This window comes from Morone saxatilis, unplaced genomic scaffold, assembly GCF_004916995.1.
Source record: "Morone saxatilis isolate NCDOM2014 unplaced genomic scaffold, NCSU_SB_2.0 Contig5, whole genome shotgun sequence".
NCBI classification, from domain to species: Eukaryota; Metazoa; Chordata; class Actinopteri; family Moronidae; genus Morone; species Morone saxatilis.
In genome coordinates this window covers 24711156-24732385 of record NW_023340095.1, presented here as the reverse complement: position 1 = coordinate 24732385, position 21230 = coordinate 24711156, and the positions used below count along the sequence as shown (strand labels likewise).

The 21230-nt window shown below is 42.7% G+C and overlaps 1 protein-coding gene across 1 annotated transcript; it reads left to right on the top strand.

The window, feature by feature from the left end:
* The first annotated feature begins 594 nt into the window (after positions 1-594).
* Positions 595-20727, top strand: akap11 (A kinase (PRKA) anchor protein 11). The gene is given in 15 exon segments (XM_035676415.1): positions 595-1028; positions 2101-2149; positions 3506-3716; positions 4400-4504; positions 5893-6003; positions 6099-6152; positions 6867-6998; positions 7856-8120; positions 8463-11002; positions 11005-12845; positions 13031-13171; positions 15568-15654; positions 18642-18688; positions 19615-19814; positions 20415-20727. Coding segments are annotated over 12 exon segments (5667 nt in total). The 5' UTR covers positions 595-1028; positions 2101-2149; positions 3506-3716; positions 4400-4441; the 3' UTR covers positions 20601-20727.
* The last annotated feature ends 503 nt before the right edge of the window (positions 20728-21230 follow it).

Here is a 21230-nt window from a genome sequence, read left to right as displayed (position 1 = left end):
TTCAAGTCATTGCTAGACAGAGATGGCATTGTTTAACAAGATCTACGGAAAAGGCTACCAAAGGGCTAAACAACCCATTAAAACGTCAGTCTGTAAATTGCTCCTTGGAAATGATTATTCTTTGTTTTCTAGCTTTATTTTTTTGTACACATTTTAGATATCAGTTAATTTTCTTGTGCAGTAGGCCATGCACTTGAATTACTTGACAATTATGAATACAAATAACTAAAAACTAATAAATATCAGCAGCAGATTCAGTGATAAAGTTGTCTAAATGTATAAATGCAAGAGAAGGAAGGGAATTATAGAATTGATTAAAATTATTGATGTTTGAATGCATCAACAGTAGCATTTAAATGCAAGTGCAATATTTAAATACACTAAATGATAAATCATTCCACACAATTTTGGTTAGTTGAATATTGTGTCTACTGTTGCATAAAAAACAAATATATAAAACATAAATGTTTATCTTAAACCCATTTTTGTTCATTTGCGTGCAGTTCGATTGTTCTGTGTTCGACAGTGCTAGTGCGACACATATCGAGTTCTCGGCGTGTGATTGGTGATGCCTCACTCTTGTTTTCATGGGAGGAAGGCGGAAATGGGAAGTTCGCTTCCTTTTTAAGAATCTCTGAAATAGATCGTAAGAGAGCACAGTGTGTGTATATATATAAGTATCTTCTTGAAATTATTCAGTTAACTTTCAAGTCAGGTCTGGCTCTTTGGGCGAATTCTAGTAGTTATTTTAAATGGTCACAAAGGTGAACACGCTGAACAAAGTTTGAGTTAACGTTACTGTCCTGTCTCCACTTTATGGTAAAATAGTCAGGTACAGCATTTATTAAGCTTATGATAACACATTTAGTATACAACTGGAATAGTCAGGGCAGCAGTGGAAAACCAAAGTGAGCGAATTGTTGCTTTCCTTCAGTAACATTAGGAAAAGTTCAAAACGGACGAATCGTTCACGGGTCGCGCATTAAACAGCGGCCACCGTCAACGCTGCTGGAGTCCGACACTGAGCGGTGAGCTAAAATGACCTGATAAAGGCAAACAGCTATATTAGGAATATACAGAAAATGAGAACATGTTGTTGTTGTTCATAGGCATTTGAGTCTACCGCAACGTTATCGTTAGCTGGGTCGTTAGGTGCTAGCTAACGACAATAAGGTGACATCACAGACCGAGCCGACTGCGGCCTGGTTCCGCTGCTAGCCCAGTGATTGACAGCCCGTCAACTAGCTAGCACGGTGGTTAATGTGGCTGTGGAAGGGCCGTCGTTTTATGTCTGCGGGGGTTTGTTATGAGCTGATACTGCCGGCCAGCTGCCAGCCAGCTAGTTAACCGTTGGTCTGTTATGGTAATGACTGCACAGAGCCGGAGTAGTCGTGAATCAACATCAGCATCCACAGTGTGGCCTGCTGCTGCTGCTGCTGCTGCGGCGGCGGCGGCGGCGGGTACCAGCCCCATAAGCTTCATATTAGCTGGATATTCTTCTTGCAAACACACAGTGCATGATTGAGTTATTAAGCCTTTGGTTACGTAAATAGGCACACTACTACAGCTCAATTATTTTTTAACATGCACAACATTCAGTCTGTTGTATGAGAGTTGTCAACAAGTCGTGTTATAGCAAAAAGGTTTTTGATTTTGAGAGGTGAAATGTGTGACAAACAGTCTCTCATTTCTGTAGAGACGCCCTCGTCTACAAATCGTGTTGTCCAGGTTTAACGTTAAGAAAACATGTTTGTTTATAACAGACCCCAAAAAATTTCCCATGACGATTTGTATAGTTTTTTCAGTAAAAATAAATTTTTTGATGCAAACATGATCATTCCCACACTTTGTGGCAGTGTGATGTTTTTCCATATCGTGCAGCACATTTGTAAAATGTGTCCACTGACAATGAGAACTTTTAATACATCAAAGGATTCTGTTTGGAGACAATGCATCCAAATGTGTCTTAGTCGTTATTTACTATGTAGTAGGGCTGCAACTAGAGCTGCAGCGATTAGTCGATTAATCAATTAGTTTTCAACTATTACATTAACTGCTGCAATCGTTTTTTGAAAAAATTTCCATATTTTGTGATTTCAGCTTCTCAAAACAAGACATTTGAGGACGTCAGCCTGGGCTTCAGGAAACAGTGATTGACATTTTTTCCTGACATTTTATGGACCAAACAACTGATCAAATAATTGAAAAAATTATTGACATATTAATCGATGGGATAATGAATGAAGAGGATACATCCAAATTGGGTCTTAGTTGCTGTTCTGTTTGGATTGGAGCTGTAGCAAGTAGTCAATTAGTTGATCAGTTGTCAAATATTAAGTTAATCGCCAACTGTTGTGATAATTGTTTTGTCTTTCTTTATTTTTTAAAGAAAAAAAGTCAAAATTCAGTTTATAAAATCTTAGAAAATTGTGAAAAATTCTAAATCACAACCTTCTGAAGAGTTTCCTTACTTTGTATAACATTTGTTATGTTCTAGGCATGCCGTGAGCTATCATTTTGCTATTACTGTATATTCTGTGTATGCTCCATACCATGTGATAATGGTTGTCAGTTGCAAATATATATATATGTGTGTGTGTGTGAGAGTGTGTGTATATATAAACATTTTTCTGAAGCACAAGGTGATGATCAGTGAATTACTTCTTCTGTCCAACCAGTGGTCCAACACCTTCAATAGAACAGAGCCATGTTATTAGTGACACTTGGCTTTCCCTACTGTGATAAGTCGGAGTGTGTGCTGTGAAAAATGCCCAGTTAGAAGCTGAGACTTTGGAATGTGTGGTATTTTTGTTTCTATTAATGGAAACAGTTGCACATTATGTATTTACCTTCTTCTCTCTCTGCTTATCAACTGAAGCAAAGACTAGCTCTGATATCACCTGACCAGAGGGTCACCTGTGGCTCATTAGAGAGTGGTGTTTGGTCTCGCAGTGAGCTGTGAGTTCTTCTCTGGGGCTGTCTTTCTCTCTCTCTGTTTATCTACCCTTCTGGCCACCCAGACTAAAAATTTGGCAGCTTCCAACCAAACAAGTTTTTAGACTACACAGTTTGCACCCTTGACAGGTTGTTTTTGCTGTCTCCTTAAGAGATGATCACAAACAGCCGCCCAGAATCCTTGCACTGCGTCTGCTTATCACCGTTACATTTTTGTGCAAACTTAAAAATGAGTTATATGAATCAGCTCTGGGAGAAGCCTAAACTTAGTTAGACTTAATTGCAGTTAGTGTGACTGCCAAATAACACGTGGCATTATGTAACCACAAGTTGCATAAGGTCATGATGTAGGCTTACTAAGTTGATTCTCATATACTGTACCACTGAATTAAACATGAACATCCCAGGCATAAAACATTATGTAGTTAATCTCTGTTAGTCACCCTCCATAATAGATGTCATTGTGCCAGCTCCCCCTTGTGAGTGAATTGAGATGCAGTGCATAGTTGAGGTCAGGTTGCAGTTTGCTGTCTCTGTTGTTTTTGCACAGCCCACCAAAGCACCCACGAAAAGCTAGGAGGTCCTGGATCACCAGAGGAAGCCAGTGGCATTCTACTTCTACTTCCCTTCTGGTTCTCAGGATGTAGGATGGGCTGATCAATAGGACCGCCTGCCTCGGGTCTAGACTCAACTAGCCGCTTTGGACTGTACCTCAAAGGAGAGGCTTGGATTTCTTGGGAAACTTTTCCTTCTTGTACACTGTAAATATTTTGCCTCCTTTACCCGCTCTCTCATGCTGCTTACCAAGTGTGTTTCCCCTGCTCAGAGCACACACCCCTGTTCTCTTGCCGTGCCGTTTGATCTTTGACGCAGGCCTGGCTGTTTAAAGAATATCAAAGAAGCATGGCCTACTATAGCTTATCCTCACCAGCAGGACAAGTCTGGGCTTACTTTGAAGAGCTTGATTCATGGTATTTTCACACGGGTTTGAAGAAAAACGTCGGTCTAGCAGGTTGGCTGTAGAATCTCAAAAATTCAGAGCACTGCATTGCCTCCTGTAGTGAAATGTTTTGCTTTACAGGCTTGATTTCATCCAATAGTTGGCTCAGTAAATGACTGAATGCCACAGGTGCAGTGACTCGGCTCTTTGTTGAATGTAAACCGTTGACTTTGACACATCACGCTTCCTAGTTTGGCATATAGGTGTGCAGCAGTAGATAGAGACAGTGTGATAGCTCTTTGTTTACTAATAGCACTGATACTGGCATTGCTTTGTCATGTGATTGCTGCTGTGGTTGAGGGTGAAACAGAGTACCACGTAACAGAGGCTCAGCAGCGGGCCGATATAACTCTCTCTAACCTCATTTTAGCCATTCTCTAAACTTCCCTACCATGTCACTCACTCTGTTATCTTCGATTTCTATTTCTCTCCCTCTATTTACAGGTGAGCAGCCCATCAGCCAGCCACGTGCAGCGCTCTGTTGTTATGGATGCCTGTGCCCGTATTAGAGGAGTTCCAATAAGGTCCAGGGCCTCAGTCCGGAAAGAGGTCTGTCTGCCGGCCGGGACACTGCATTTTATTCTGCAGCTGTCTTTGAAAGGAGATTTCAAGCACCATCCTGCAGTGATTCTTTATGCCTACCACTGAATCTGATATTGGATATTTGATGGATATTTGCACCTAATATTCAAAAAGCACATCTGCATGGCTAGTTGAAGTTAGATTTAGCTTGCTCCTCACAAATCCTTTGGGCTGGGTATCTTTAGGATTTTATTGATACCGATATCTATTAGAGCCAGACCTATATTGGAAAAATTCACAGACATGACAGCCGATGTAGAGAATTTTTGAGCTGGAATGAAAATATACAAATTTTGCACTGATATGACTCTGCAAAGGTACTCCTGAAGGCTGCTTTCTTAAACAAATAACTTAATAAGTTAAATATTCTTAAGTTAAATGTGACATGTTAAAACATTTAATGTATAGGCTACAGTCTCAACAAATTCTAGAAACGAGCACTGAGAAAATAAATAAAAATAAAATAAATAGCTAAACATCAGTAGTGTAAAAACTACAAGCCTTTCTGTATCATATACCAGGCGGAAAACCTGTTCTAAAATCGGATGACACATACACTTATACGTCTGCGATAGGTCAATATCAGACGATTGACGTATCGGTCGGGTTCTAATGTCGATACCAATGCTACTTGCTATAATTTGGTGCAAAAAATAATGATGTGACATGAAAAGAGTAAAAAGATTGAACAGTTGTTTCATTATTCCTTTTTTAGCAGAATTAAGTTGTTTCCTCAGTAATTGCAATAAGCTACATTTTCATTAAGTCCAGTGAAGTGAGCCCTATCAGCTGTAATGTTACAGAAAAACCAATAGCAGTTTACTTCATTGACAAGCTTATTGATATTTTGGTACTGACCAGTAGTACCTTTAGTATCAGGTCTCGATACCCATCCCTAAAAAACACTGACTGCTGTAATTTCACTTGTGATGTTAATGTAATGTTAAAGCTCAATGGGTCTTATCTTAGTTGTTTGTCCAGTTGGTAAGTGGTATGATAATACTGTATTGCAGTACTATACTTTCACTTGTTTGTTTTGTGTGCTTGTGCTCAGTGGTTCCTAGATTGTTTACTGCACTTTCTAATGTGGTGAGATGTGTTTTTTTAACTGGAAATGGTTTGGCCAGTATGATCATACAAGTGTTTTAAAATGTCAGTTTGAATATAGCCTGATTACCCAGGAGGATCTGTATTGAAGTTGTGTAAAAGCAGGCAGATATATTAAAGAGTATGCACAAGTACTGCTTATACCATCTTTTATGCATGCTACAGCGGCGGGCATATGCATACACATTGGTTTCTCATAATTACTCTCAACCATATACTTAGTCTAAACGCACTGTGTGTGTTTGCAGACCGTGCGTGACAGTGGGGCGCAGTGTGTGAAGAGCCTCTTCAGGAATAAAAAGGAGCTATGCAGCATTGGCCTGGAGCTGCCAACCAGAGACTCAACAAGACTGACAGAGGTTTGTCACATTAACCGCAGTGCGAACATATGCAGAGCTCAGCCATATTCAAACATAACGCACATTGATGCTGACCATCTACTATGCTTTTCCAGATTCATTTTGTGTGTCTGCCTGGACAATGTGAAGGAGAAGATGTCTCCCAACAGGTAAGTTTTCATCATTACAAATTAGGGATCGACCGATATGTTTTTTTTTTTCAGGGCCGATACGATTATTAGTCATCAATGAAAACATTAACATTAACTTTACATTCAGAATGTGGAATGGTGGAGTGAAACTAAGTACAATATTGCTACTTTTACTTAAGTAAAGGATATGAGTACTTTAAGTATATGTTCAAACTTTTCAACATTATCTTTATGTTTGATGTTCGAAATTATTACTCTACTTTTACTTGAGAAGGTGTCAGTGTCAATCAGATTCTCTTGTGGGCGGGACATTTGCTCGTAATTTCAAGGCACCAGTATGGGGCATATGCAATGAAACAGACAAAGGGCTATTTACTGATGTATATTGAGTAACGTTATAGAACACTTTTTTAGTCCAATATCACACTCTCCCACATCTATATGCATGATTAACACACACATATTGAAATACACATGCTCAGATTAACCCCTCTAATCTGGGCCAATTCACACACAGCAGACCAAGCCTATTTACACATACAACGTACAGATGAAACAAAAAAACACAGATGGAATTCTGGCTTTTATCAAAGTCCAAAAGTTACCTGAGCTGTGGTCCCCCAGGGGGTTAGACATTAGTACCAAACATTTTCCTATGAGTTCTTGGTAGGTCCTGTAATTTACCATTTGACCTACAAGCTAATGCATCTGTGTCATTGCCTTCTTTCCCAGGCTCTGTCATCTCTGCCAGGAGGGCTGTGTGAGCTTCTCAGGTCCCTCCACGTTCACAGCCTCAAGAATGATGAGGTTCTGCTCCTCAAAGACTCCCGCAGGCTGGTAGAGCACAAGGACGGCGGGCCTCAGGTAGGTGACAGGCCTTTCTTTTTAAAGGAATGTGCCCAGTCAGCATGCTGAGTAAAGCTAGTGCGCAGGGAAGTAAGGGGAAAAAATAAGGGGAAGTAAGAATGAGGTAGGGTATTATAGATCTCTCCTAACAGTTATTTTCTTACAAATCTTTCCATAGAATTCCGTCAACAAGTATTAATGCCAGTTTATTTCGGAAATAAACTGAATCAACTCTATTTACACTAGAAACATGCACATGTTAATATGTCACTGACCCTTTTAGCAGATGTTTATTATATTAATTATTAAGACAAGTTAAACTTTTAACACTCATTAGCAAAATACATCCCTTTTTAGGTGTGGGATTTTTGCTTCCTAAAATGTTTGCATGTGTTGCTTAAATTGTTTAACCACATTTGTGGCCTCGTCCTTAACAGTAAGATAAAACATGTAGGTGGACAGACGGACAAAGATGTTTTTGATGTTGGACTCCAACGAAGTGATTTTTTATTCTGCACATGCAACAGATAAACTCTGCAATCAGAGTACAGACATAATAATACACTTCCGGCCCCTATCTCCCCTCCCTCGCCTGTTGGATCAGGATAAGAAAATGTCCATGTGAATTCTGTTTATTTTGCAAAAGTCAAGATCTTTTCAGCTTTTCTCGTTCCAAGTAATTGTGGGACATGATTCCTTTAACAGTTTATAGACTCTGTCTGCCTGTTGATCTAAGATGCTGTAATCTTTCTCTGAATGAGCTGAATAAATCACCAGGCAGCCAGGCTTAACTCTCGGTATCTTCTTTCCCTTCTTTTCTTTTCATTCCTCTTTGTCTCTCTATCTCTCTCTCTGCTGTCTTCCTCTGCCTTCAGTGTTGGTTAAAGGCCGTGTGTGTGCTGAGGCATAACCCCAGCACCAGCGTCTACCCTCAGGCCAGTGTAGGATCTTTGGTGGGTTTACTGGGGTGCTACTTGGCAGGTGTCCGCTATGCTTTGGAGCTTCAGGCTCTTCAGAGGGGCACAGCTGAGCCCAGCCAGCCAGAGGAAGATGACACCAACCAGTCGGTCTCATCAATCGAGGACGACTTTGTCACGGCCCTGGAGCATTTGGAGGAGGACGACACAGGAGACAGTCCCTGTAGGTTTAACCTCTAATGCTTAGTGGCATTTGGTAGTCGCTGGTATCTTGTGATCCCATCTGAATATAGATCTGAAAAATCCAAAATGGGGGCCTGAGTTTTAAACATTTAAATATTTTTATACGATCATAATTTTGTGGCAGGAATTGAAATTGGGTAAGGTCACTGCTAGATGGCACTAATACATTATTTTCTAGTTGGGATGCTTTTTCCTATACTATTGTAAATAATCAAGGCACAATGAATGAACAGCTTTTGTTTTCACTTTCCTTTTGTTCATCTTTATATTTATATTTTAATGTATATAACCAGTTTTTTCCCCTTCATATCCATCTCCACAGCAGCGTCTTCCTATCACCATTTTAAAAAGCGTGATGTGGCATCACAGACAGTCCCGGCCCACAAGAGAAGAAAGGAATTATCAGGCTCCCGCATTATCATGAGTTCATCTTCAAAGTATTCAGCTAAACATAAGTCAGGTCCAGATGTGTCTGTCACAGTGCAGAGGTCATCAGGCGTGGAATCTCAATGGACCTACTGCAGTCCTGGAGCTCGTCTCCCCTCGCCACTGATTCATGTCAGTGAATCAGAAGATTCAGACTGCTCCAGCCCCAGCCCAATCATTTTCCTTGATGAGGTCGGCTACCAGAAGAGCCTGCTGGCCAAGCTGGACATCCCTCAGGTGCCAGGGGGGCCCAGAGATCGAGTTGAAGACTCAGACTCCGAAGTCAGTGAATTCTTTGACAGTTTTGACCAGTTCGATGACCTGGATGAGCTGAGCTCAGAGAGCTGCACTCTCGCACTGCCTCTGGATGCCATCAGTGCCCTAGCCACACAGAAAAGGTCCACTGAGTCTAGCACCAGCGGGTCAGCATCCAAATATGTTTCTAGGGGCTGCTCAACCAAGGGTATGAACCCTCACCGCTTTGACCAGCCCACTCTCCCAGCCAATGTGAAAAAACCCACTCCTCTGAAACCAGGCTCTCCCTACTCACTTCATTCTGAGGTGCCTGACTCCCCTCGACCTGTGCAGACCCCCTCTGAGGAGAATGGTGGCCCACTCTTTAGTCCTGTCTGCTCCTCAGCCTTCAGCCCCCTGGTAGACTCTAGTGGGACACTGGAATACTTCTGGAAGACTGATGAAGATGGACGGGACAGCACAGAGCTACGTAAACCCCAGGATCTCTGCTCTCTGTATAAGACCTATTCAGACTTTGCCAGCAGTCTGTCCAAAGAAATTCTGGGATCTGTGTGTGGCTATCAGTCTGCCGTTGACATCAGTGACAACAAGAATCTCAGCTGTGTCTGCCACAAGGAATTCAAGAACCCTTCGGGCTACCTGATGAAGCTGTCAGAAATACAAGAGACTGTAACAGTGGCCAAGCTGCAGAAGAAGTCTCAGTCTCTGAAGGATGGCATCCAGAGGTTCGCCACTGACCTGGTGGAAATGAGCTTGGGCAGCGCCTTGCGAGACCTCCAAAAAGGTGTGTCTTCCTGTACCACCACCTTGTGTCACCTAGCTGCCAGGCTCACCTCCTCAGTGTTCCAGATGGCCTTCCATGAGATTGGCATGCGCCATGCGTATGTGTTGAAGGAACGAGCAATCAATGGATTAGCTGGCTTCCTGGTTGGAGAGGCCGTGTCTGGGGCGCTGAAGGAGTTCCTGACAGTGAAAAAACAGATTTTCCACAGCACAGTGACACGTTTTGCTGCTGATTTGGCTGAAGAGCTGGTGTTTGAAGGCATCATGGAGGTTTGTCAGTTTTCACACCCCTCGACCCCTCTCACCCCTAGTGATTGGTCCTTTGGCCACAGGCCAGAGGAAGAGGAAGAGGAGGAGGTGGTTTCCTCCTATGCTTCAGACTTGTCAGAGTCTGTTATACAGGAGGCCTTCATAGAGCTCTCTCAGGCTGATGTTGCCTTCACTAGCCAAGCAGCTATTAGCGTGTCTCTGGACAACATCTGTTATGTCAGTGCAGAGGACACAAGCACTCACACCTGTAGTACCTTCACTAACCAGCAGGTTTTAAGTGCCAGCTCAGCTGGAGCAGTCCCAGGGCCCTCCAAAGAGGATGCTAGCTGCACAGTGAAGAAGGCCCTGTTCACTGTATCAGGCATGGCCAGCTGTATCCCTGTGCCCCAAGCAGGCCAAGCCCTCTCCCACCTCCAGGACCCTGAGGAGACCTGTCAGTGTAAGTCTAGCTTGTCAAATACCCCACAGGCCAGCCCCAAAAGAGTGAGTTTATCTTCCTCTGACACCACTACATCTACACAAACTAACCTTTACGATCATGGCCAAGGAAAGTCCCCATTCCAAAACTTCTCTGGCAACATGGTGGATATGATAGTAACTGAGGCTTGTGACCTAATAACTGCCTCTAAGATGAAGAAGAGTTTTGGTGACTGTGCTGATTTCCTCACAAAGACAATCGGAAGCCGAAGGGACTCTTCTTCTAAGCAGGAGACAGTTAATTATGAGGCTCCAGATTCCCCTTTAAAGCAGGGAGCTGGCAGAGAGAGTTTTAGATATGACTGTAGTGATTCTGGGTATATTAGCAAGGGTGGCCCTGAAGAGCAAGCAGCAGACTTTAGCGTTCCTCACATTTCCTTTCAGACAGGATCTCAGAGCCAGGGAAGAGCCAGCTGTGAGTTAGACCCCAGGACCAGAGGTGTGGCTGAAACCCATCCTGTGATGATGGATACTCTTGATGTGCCGGGTACCGAGATGGGTGGACAAAGGAGGACATCTGTTTCTGGGGATGACTCAGGCCCAAGCTCTGGCCAAAAATCTGGTGGGACTCCTGAAACTCCTCCTTCCACCCCTCAGCAGCCCAGTGAGGTGTCCAAAGAGAAACAGATAAAACAGTTCTCCAAGAAGCTTCCCGAAGCAAGCTGGCTAAGGAATTTTCCCCCGCTACCCCCCCACCCACCCCTCATTATCAGCCTGAGCCTGGCCCAGGGCCGAAAGACATCACCCCTGAAGCAGACAAGGCTGAATTTATGCTTAAACTGATGCGGTCTCTGTCTGAGGAAGCAGATGGCAATGAGGATGAGGAGGAAGAATTGGCAGAAGAGGGCAGTGTTGGTGGAACTAACAGATGTTCAGAGACAGGCGGTGGCCGGCATGAACTGAACCAGATGTCCACTCGCAGAATGTCCAACAAGGAAGCCCTCCACTACGCTGAGCGGTTGGCTTGTCACATTGTCTCCATGGCAACAGAGATGGACACACTCAGAGTTGCAGAGGAGGAGGGAGAGATGAGCAAGGGCAGCGAGAGGAGGAGAGACAGTGTGGCTCAGTTCTCAGAGCAGACCCTGAATACCTTGTGGGTTTATGCTGGGGAGGTAGCAGGAGAGGTCATCAATGATGTGAAGAGGATGGTGAGCTCAGCCCAGCAGTGTCCATATCACAGAGCTCACAGAAGAAGAAGCTTTGACAGATCTAGCTCTGAATGTTTGCGTCACCACTACCAGCACCAGTCTCAACCCAGTACAGACCAGAACAAAGACTGGAGGGTAGGGAGGCTGGCTGAGCAATGGTCTAATGACCTGATAGCCTCTGTCTTCCGGTCTCCCACCTCCACATCAAGTACCATCTCCAGCTCCACCTCTGGCCTGACCTCCGAGTATCCCAGCTGTGAGAGTGTGACAGATGAATATGCTGGCTACCTCATCAGGGTACTGAAAAAAGAGGGAGGCAGTAGGGAGTTGGTCCTAGACCAGTATGCGAGCCGTTTGGCCTACCGCTCCATAAAACTAGGCTTGGCTCATGCTAGTCGCAAGATCAAGCACAGATCCTCCAGCAGCCGCCTTCACTCCTCCAAGTCGCTGCCAGATGAATGGAAAGCTTCTGGTAGTGAGGCCTCGTCACCCAAGGACAGAGTAGAGTCAGGCGAGGATGCTCAGTGTTGTTGCAGGGACTCTGAAGAGCAGAGTCAGAGGGAGTACATGGACCTGTTAAACTTTGCAGAGTCTTTAGCTTACAACATCACCTGTGATGTAACACGCAAGCTGCGTCTTTCCTCTGTACGGCTGCCCAAGTCTCTGACTGACTCCTGTCTTTATAAGAAATCCAAATTTGAAGACATGGCAGAGAATCTCATCAGGAACTCCTTCTCTTGCCCCCTGTTGTCCAAGGAGGGTAAGAGCAAGCATTACCACAGCACAGGAAGCCTGTATGATGGAGGCTACAGGAGTAGGGCTATGCAGGTCATCGAGCATTATGCCAGGAAAATAGTTAATGACACTCTGAAGATGAGCCTGGCTTCAGTTGGACATTCATCCCGGGAGCACCAGAGGACCCAAGGCCGTGACAGACACCCTCATACCCAGAGGTTGTCTGAGGTGCCGTCACTGGGCCAAGCCCTGGGGGAGAGGACATGCCGTTATTGTCAGGTCCAGGAGTGCCCGTACTGCACCAAACTCAGCAGGCACCACCACCAGCCTGTATTACAGAGGAGGAAAAGAGGGCCTGAATGTCACTCAAGGGCTGAGAGGCTTTCTAGCTTAGAGATTCCCAAGATCCACATTGACCTTGACAACAGGGCAATATTTGCAGAGGAGATGGTGTCCATGGCGATGGAGACAGCTAAACGTGAGCTGAGCAACACCAGTCTTAATGCTGACAGTGGCATCGGCCATGATGGAACCAGCTACGCTGAGAGCCTCACAGCCGAGATCATGACGTCAGCCCTGTCCAACATCTGCCAGGCTGCCAGCATCAGGTACACGCACCATGATTCATATTAGTAGTTGCTTTTGCAAGGTCTGACCCTTCAAAAGCTGCTACTATTTCACATTTACTTAACTTACCTACTACTACTTACTTAATTTGAACCGTTTACTATAAAAACAGAACATGAATCTGAACCTTTCCTTTATCTGTCCTTCAATCTCGCTGTGCATTTAGCTGTCCAGGTAGGGAAGCCACTGAGTCCTCTGTGTCCCAGCAGCTAAGTGTAGGAGATGACAGCCTGGGCAGCTGGTCTAACCTGAGCTTTGAGGATGAGCACCCGGACGACAACAGCAGCTTCCTTCACCTCAGTGACAGGTATACAACCACTAGCTTTCTCACTCATAACATACCAAATATCCAGTTACCTGTAGAGCACACTGCTGCTATTTCCTTCAGCGTCAATATTTTACTGTAGTAATACAAAACGAATACACATTTACATATTACTTAAACATTTAATCTGATAAAGATATATGTGTTTATAACTAATGCTGTAGAGCTTTTATTTGTGGTAATATCCCACTTACAATGTGATTTGACACAGAGGTGCACTGAGGAGTACATTATATTATACAGATGTCTTTATGAGCAGGATTTGGGCACAGGTTCTTGGGCAGTCTTTGAATTTTAAACCATGAATAGGAGTTATTGAAACCCCTGCTGTGAATTGGTACAGGTTTGTTTTCAGTGTTTCACACTTTCTTTTATATGATGACAGCTGCTGTTGCCATCATCTCACAGGAGCCAGGGTTGTCTTTTCCAACAGGATGGCAACATGAGGTGTCAGCCACATGTCCCACTGTGTGTCTTTATTTGGTCCTTTCTTTAAATGTGAACAATCTTATCTATAAAATATTTTGATGTATGTACTATAAAATAATATATATAAATATATAAGGTAAAATTAGAATTTCAACACTAGAAGAAAAAGGCTAATGTGAGGATATTCTCTTGGGACAATGCTGTCAGCAATCAGTCAGTCAGACTTTATTATATGAATTTATATAGCACCTGTCATACAGGTTAGTGCAGTTCAAATCTAATGAAAAAAGATTTTTCCATATTATTATAAAATATAAGAAGCATTTAACATTTATTTTAAAAAAGAGGTGTGTCCTCTTTTTATAGCGTCTTATAATTTGGCATTGATTTAGAGTCCCCGGGTCACTCGACATGGAAGATACTGAAAGATTTTCTGCATAAATATTAAAATATAAAAAAGAAGCATTTAAAATGGATAGAACAAGGTGTGTCCTACTTGTTTTGTAACATCATTTTTTATTGATATAGATTTAATATTACAGCTAAAAGACGTGGAATTTATTTCTTCATTGTTCGTTTCCTCAGACCCAGAGCAGCAGAGAAACACTCTTTTATTGCTCATGGTGGACCCCTTTTAGCAGGAGTCTCCTGTGGTCGAGTCTAAGGGAGGTTTCCCAAGGTCAGCACAGGGCACCGTGTATGGTTTGGGAATATCATTTAGACTTTACCACCAAAATGTAATTTTCTCTGTTTGCAGTGTTCCATTTTATGTGAGCTTGAGCGGATATGTCAATAAAGATTTTATGTAGCCATCTATGTAGCCAAGTTCTGCTGAGAATGTTTGTGAAATACACTGCAGGGATAAGAACAAAGTAGTAGTTGTGACAGAACCGGCCTTCTCTTCGCGGATGGGCATCAGTGTTTGTGTGTATGTATGTAAAAAAAAAAAACAAAAGGGGAGAGTGAGTCTGAGTATTAGCCCTCTAAGTGACATGCAAGTCTTTGGGAATTTATGCTGTTGACATTTCTGGCAACGGTTGTTATCTCTATGGAAGCAAAACTGACAACATTAGACATTCTTTCCAAAGATACTAAAAGAACACAATGTGTTAGCAGCTAGTTATTTTGGCCATCAGGGCCAAGTTAATGTATCATAATATTTTCTAAAGGTGTGTCTGAGTGCTCTCTTTACTTCAGGCAGTGTTTCTACAGGAACAAAGTCCACCATGTGTAATTCATTAGGCTCTCTTCAAAAGCCTGCTGCGGCCATTTCTGCTCAGCAGATGAAATAACGGAAGAAAAAGAAATCACCTCTGAGGGCTAATATAGACGCTGAGCGTGATAATTGACTAAATGAAAAAGCTCTCACCATGTGTCATTCAGTCAAACCACAGGGAGAAAGCTGTCGCTAAGGTAATGCAGATTAAAGGAGGTATTTTTAGATATCAGAAATGTTTCTCCCTTCAGGCTCACTGAGAGCGCTGCACGCCACAGTGTGCAGGTTCCAGCCAGCAGGCTAATCATTGACTAATTACAGAATGTGTATGTTGTTATGCTTCTGTTGCCAGCTGGTTGTCCTGGTGGAACCCGCAGGATTAACAGGATGATGTGAGGACAAGAATGTAATGATCTCACATTTTAGGCCTTTAGCAACAAATTGTCTCGATCTGCGTTACGGATGATTCAGTGGGATAGGTGGTGGAAAAATGTGCATCATTTGGAGAATCCTCCTCTGTTTTGAACCTCACCTGGCATTAAAAGGATTATTCCAAATGCCAGAAATGGCATCATCAACCTGAGTATTGTTTGTTGATACATGACAGACACGGTCATTACAGCAAATGGGATGAAACTGCTTATTATGTTCTGATCTGTTCCATTTCACTAGCTCTCATGTGATTAGCCCCAGTCAGCTTTACAATGGTGCGTTACCTACCTTCTCTCTCCAGCAGCAATGGGAACAGCAGTAGCTGGAGCAGTCTGGGCCTGGAGGGGGAAGCTTGTGAGGAGCGCATGTCATTCTCTCCCTCTGACAGGTTGGTCAGCAACTGCTTAAAACTGCTAACCTTCCACCCGTTAGGGCCTGGGGGTACACCTAGAATGAAACAAAGATATAGTTGAGTCATTGTATGAAGCCAAAAGTAAGCAAGGAAGCATGTAACAGATCCATCAGTGGAAAATCTCAGCCCCAAACTGGAACCAGGGCATTGCTTCATCATGTGAAAATGATTGAAAACATTGTGCAATGGCATTTTGATTTATACTTTGTCCCATACTAGGAACCACCAGCCCCTTGCATGACCACACTAAGCTCTAAGAATAAGTAGACTTGACATGGCATATGCTTTTTGATGCTAACGTCAGCATGCAATGTTTTGCTGTTTCTGTGTGTACTGTGTTTGCTTAATAGGATCATTTGAAGTGTTACTATATTTTGGGGGTTCTTGCAATCACAGTTCAACCCACTAATATGTTTAGATATTTGTCCTGCAGGTGTTTCCGTCATACTCGCGAAAATATTCTGCAGCATTGACAAGTTCAGTCCGTACTGCCAGCCGTCCGTTAATACAAAAGTTTTCTCAGGCTGGCCAATGTTTTTGCTTCCATCCATGCTGCCGCTTGTTCCAGTTTATATCAAGTGAAGTACCATCAATCGACATGTTAATCAACATGTGCTCGTAGGAAATCCCAGTATCGTTTGACATTTGAGGATGAAATGCCAACTGAGCAGCAGTCTTTAAAAAAAGAAAAGAAGAAGCAAAAACTGTTTGACACAGTTTTCGTTTAAAGAGTAACCCTGACCCTAACTAAACCCAAAGCCTTTTTTTTTTTTCCTGCTGAAAACTTTTGTATATGGGTATTGACTAGTGTTGTTGATTGGTTCAGTTCAAAATGTGGCCATTTTTGCTATTGCCTGATCTAGAGGGAGGTGACAGTTTTCGTTACCAACCTATACTATAAAACCAATGTATCCACTCTGCAGGCTGTGGCCTGCTACGTAGCTGTTAGCCTGACAGTCTGTACACAGGTAGCAGAAACTTTTACAAACAGCTGTAAATGTGTTTCCAGTGACTGTGGTGGCTCCAGCGGTGTTTACAGCACGGACACAGAGTCTGACAGCAGCTGCTCATAGCTGGTTAGCTCTGTTAGCTCTGACTATCGGCAGCCTTACACTCTGGCCAATGTTACCTCCTGCGTCACATACTGTGTAGCGACATGGCCACACCCCCGATATGATTCTCTCTCTAGCATTTTTTTTATTTGCTGGGAGGGAGGAAGTTGAATAGAATTTTGGGGTTTAGTTACACTTTAAACAACTTCCATGTTTTCTGGGTTTTGTTTTCCGTAAAGGAAGTACATGAATTCAGTTCTGTTTGACAACCAGTTCTCAGATGTCAGTGCTTCCCACAGGCATCTGAATGCACCATCAAAGCAATCAGTGCCTTACAACTGCATGATAAGTACTGACAGAAAAAAATGAGGTGACAAAATAATCACTGTAATGAACTATCTTAAGTTAATGCATGTTGATGTTGATACTGGTTGTGGTCTCCTAGAATGCAGGAAAAATACTGTTACAGTTCTTGTGTTTCAACCCTTTACTGTCAACGGAAAAATACAAGAATACAGAATTCGCTTTATCAACAAGACCAAGTTTTTCCATCATCAGGAAAACAATGTGCACATTTAAAATACTTTAGAAATGACAAAAAATAAGTGCATTTAACAGGAAGAAGAAATTCTTCACTTTTATTTGTGGACCCAAATCTTTGAGAATTATGTTTTAGTATATTAGGCCACAGAAGGCAATGTTGCAGTTAGCAGGATTTTATGTTTTTTTTTCGATCAATGTGATGAAGTAACTTATTTTGGGAGGTAGTTAATTGACTGAATTAGACAAAGACATTTCTGCCTGGTTAACAGTAAGAGTTTCGCAGCTGATTGTTTTATAACGTATCATATCACAATACTTTTCAACTAAAATTTCAAACTGCAAAATACAAGCACACTATTAACAGACCCTATAAAAGAAATTTTCAAATACATTATCCAAAAGGTAGAACAAGTATTAAATAAACTTAGAATCAGGTGGTTGCAGGAATAAACAAAGAAGTAATTAAAGTAAAAGAAATAACATATACAGTACATTAATGGAGGATATCACCCTTCATCACAAGGGAAGGTCACTTGGCACTGAGGATCAGCAAATAGCAGCTGGGCCGTCCAGTGCCTGCCATTAGGTGGCAGGTTTCTCACAGATTCAGGTTTGTGGTTTAGTTACTTCTAAACACTGCAATTTAAAACATGTTGTAATATGGGCTTATGCTGGTCAAGGCTCCAGTATGTCTGTATGTACTGTGTTATGTACTGTTTTATTAAACTTTACTTGTTCTTTAATGTATAAATTGGTGCTGCTGTTTGTGCTCCCTGACAGTGTCATTGCTGCTTCATGTTCCTATTCATAAAAACAGTGAATGTGAGAAGTCTTAGACGTCCTCCTGGAGAGAAAATGATATCCTTATATCATATTGAGCAGAGTCTGAGTGTCTGTAGCCGTGGGCTGTGTCAACAAGACTGTGATTAACAATCTTATAAAGTGGAGAAATGACTGTTTACCTGTTGGCACATTACACAGCAGATATTTGCACAATTGACAAAATGGCTATCGAGTAGATTTTCAGAAAGGAAAAATCAACTTTCACACTGATCAAGATGTACTCTTAGTCATCGAGTCTTAACTGACAAAAGACATTGAAGCAGAAAAGTAAATTTACTGGAATCTAGAAAAAACAGTGACTGGAAATATGCAGCATGGTTTCCTCAGTGTGTGTAAGATGGCTTTTGATCAGGATTGCTTTGATTGCAGTGCTTGTGGCTTCTGATATCCTGCTGTGCTTATGTCAAAGGCTGTTAGCTTAAGCATGCTTGTTGTCATTGGTATCTCCTTGCATGCAGCCACATCTCCCCACAGCCATTCCTCCCTTTTTACTGACTAACCTGGGTAACATTTCTCATCCAACAGTGACAATACAGAGGACAAGGAGACTGAAGTCAAAGAGGAATCCAGCGGTAAGGACACTTAACTGCCTGCAACTTCACCTTTTAAGGTAGCCAGTATGAAAAATGCAGATTTTGGCCCCCCAAAAAAAAAGAGTTTAACATGGTGCACTTTTGGACAGTTGGTAGACAGGCCTCTCTCCTAATTTGAGGTCTTTCCACTCCTTGAGCTTTAGAACAGCGGGCCTTGATTCTGGCTGCACATGTACGCCTGTCTGCTTGTCTGAGTGTGCTGTAGCCGGGGATTTTACCACCCCCATATTCAGCCACACTAACGCTCATTCATCCACTCAACTCCCTCCACAGTCACTCTGGGTTATGTGTGTGTGTGTGTGTCAAACCAGAGCAGCCCCCAGTTAGGGGGGTGGGGGTCCTCATTGGTTTCTGTTTTGCTGTGGGAACGTGGGAACCCAGCACTTGAGTAGAACAGGACTGTTACATATTAAACTTGGTGTATTTGTATGTTTTTGTGGTACTTGAGAAGAGATCACACCAATGTACACTAATGTAAACAAAGGTTTTGCCTCAACAACAGTTTGCATCAGTCTTTTTGAGTTATGGCAACTTCTAATGAAATTACCTTCAACAAATGTACTTCATTGAGTTAGGGGAATTAGATTTCCTCTACAGTCAAAGGTATTTTTAATTACAGCTTACTTAATAATTGGTAGCACAAATTTAAGTCGATTGGGCCACTCATAAAATTGATCCAACTAGTTTTTCCACGTTTTTTTATGTCAATTCAATTCAAATAATGTTTGCAACTTAAAAGGTTTATCTAACTCAATGAAAGTTTTATCTTGCAACCATGCAATAATTTAAGTGGTGACAATAGGTCCACTGAATTTCTTTTTAGAGTGTGCTATAAACTCAATTTAAAAAACAGGAAAATGGAAAGAAAAATGTGCAAGGATGATTCACGTTTGTCTGTGCTGCAGGGACTCTCTGTGTGGACAGGAATCAGGTGCAGGCTCCCAGGGCCGCACTGGTCATGCTGAACTCGGACGCCAGGGAGCTCGGGCGCGGCCCCCATCACGTGAGCCTGGACTCTCAGCTCAGGACCATGCTGCAGTGGGTGGCGGCCTCCATGACCGACGTCCCCCTGATCCAGCTGAGTCTCGACAGAGAGCTCCAGCAGGTGATTGCCCTCAGTCCATTCTGAATATATTCATTACCTGCCATCAAACAGGTTCCCACTGTGCTATTTATTATCAAACATTAAGACTCTCTTTAACCAAGTCAAATTGCTTCAGTGAACGATGGCATTCTTTCCATGTTTGTTGATGTTGGTTTTAAAGGTTAGCAGTCTTGTACAGTGGTATTCTGGTTTCCACTGGAGCGAGCTTTGCTGTGGAGACAAACATGAAAACCACCAGCTAATACAATCGTTAAGTAAAACAGGTTGTACAATATATTTAGTGCAGTGGTTCTCAAACTTTCTGTACCTCCCAAGCCCTGTCAGATGAACTCAAGTACCCCTTCATTGACACCACCCGTCATATTCCAGATGTGTTTGTTTGAATTGGTTTTAAACTGTTTCAGCTGTTTATTCATTACTTTTAGATATTTCAATCATTTATCCATTGATCTAGCTATCTAATGTTAACCATTTATCATAACTTTTAGCTAGCTATTTCAAACGTTTATCCATTCCACTTGATAACTACTTTTCATACACTTTCAATTGCAGCACGTTGCTCTAGATTACAGTTAGAATGACACCTGTGTGCCTTTTCAGCTCCCAGCAGTGGTCCAAAGACTTCGGGAGAGGAAGTGGAGGGTGGGCGAGCTGCTGCACTCGCTTCTGCGCTACTGTGAAGAGAGTCAGACACACAGTCAGTCCCAGGCCAGAGAGGAGGCCGTCCAGGCGGGCAGAGACCTTCACCGCATCCCCCTCTTCCAGTGGCTTCTGGAGCACGCCTAGGGCCTCTCCTTTTTTCTTTTATCATCTTTTATCTATTAATTTATCGGGCTGCATATATCACACGTGTTGATTTAGTGAGCTGTCTCTCCTGCCCGCCTACACTTCTGAATTAAAGCCCTCACACCTTGCTGCTGTTGTGCTTGAGCTACATAAAGAAAAGGAGAGGAGAGAAAGACCCATCCCATCTGTTCCAGACAGAGACAGAAATGCATTTGAGAGAAAGAGAATGTGTTTTTTGTTAGGGAATCCCCTTAGCGTTTGGGCGGATGATGTCATCACACCCACAGCTCACCTCTGTGGTGGTGTTTCCACATGTTAAGAAACCAACTGTGCGCACACATTCACACACCACACCCTCGTATTATCACAGGGAATCCAAGACACTCACTGACATCCGACACAGCTGTCCCCCCATAGTATGAATCCACTCAGAATGACTGTGCTTGTCATTCACATTTTCTTCGAGTGAAGTTTTTTTTCTCTTGACCACAGGATGAGTTAATGCTGGTATAATGACTCGTCACATTTAACAAATAGGCTGCCATACATACAGTTTGAGACGTCACTGTTAAAGTTGTATAACCCATATCTTCAGTAAATTGTACTACACTCATTTTGCATTGATGATCA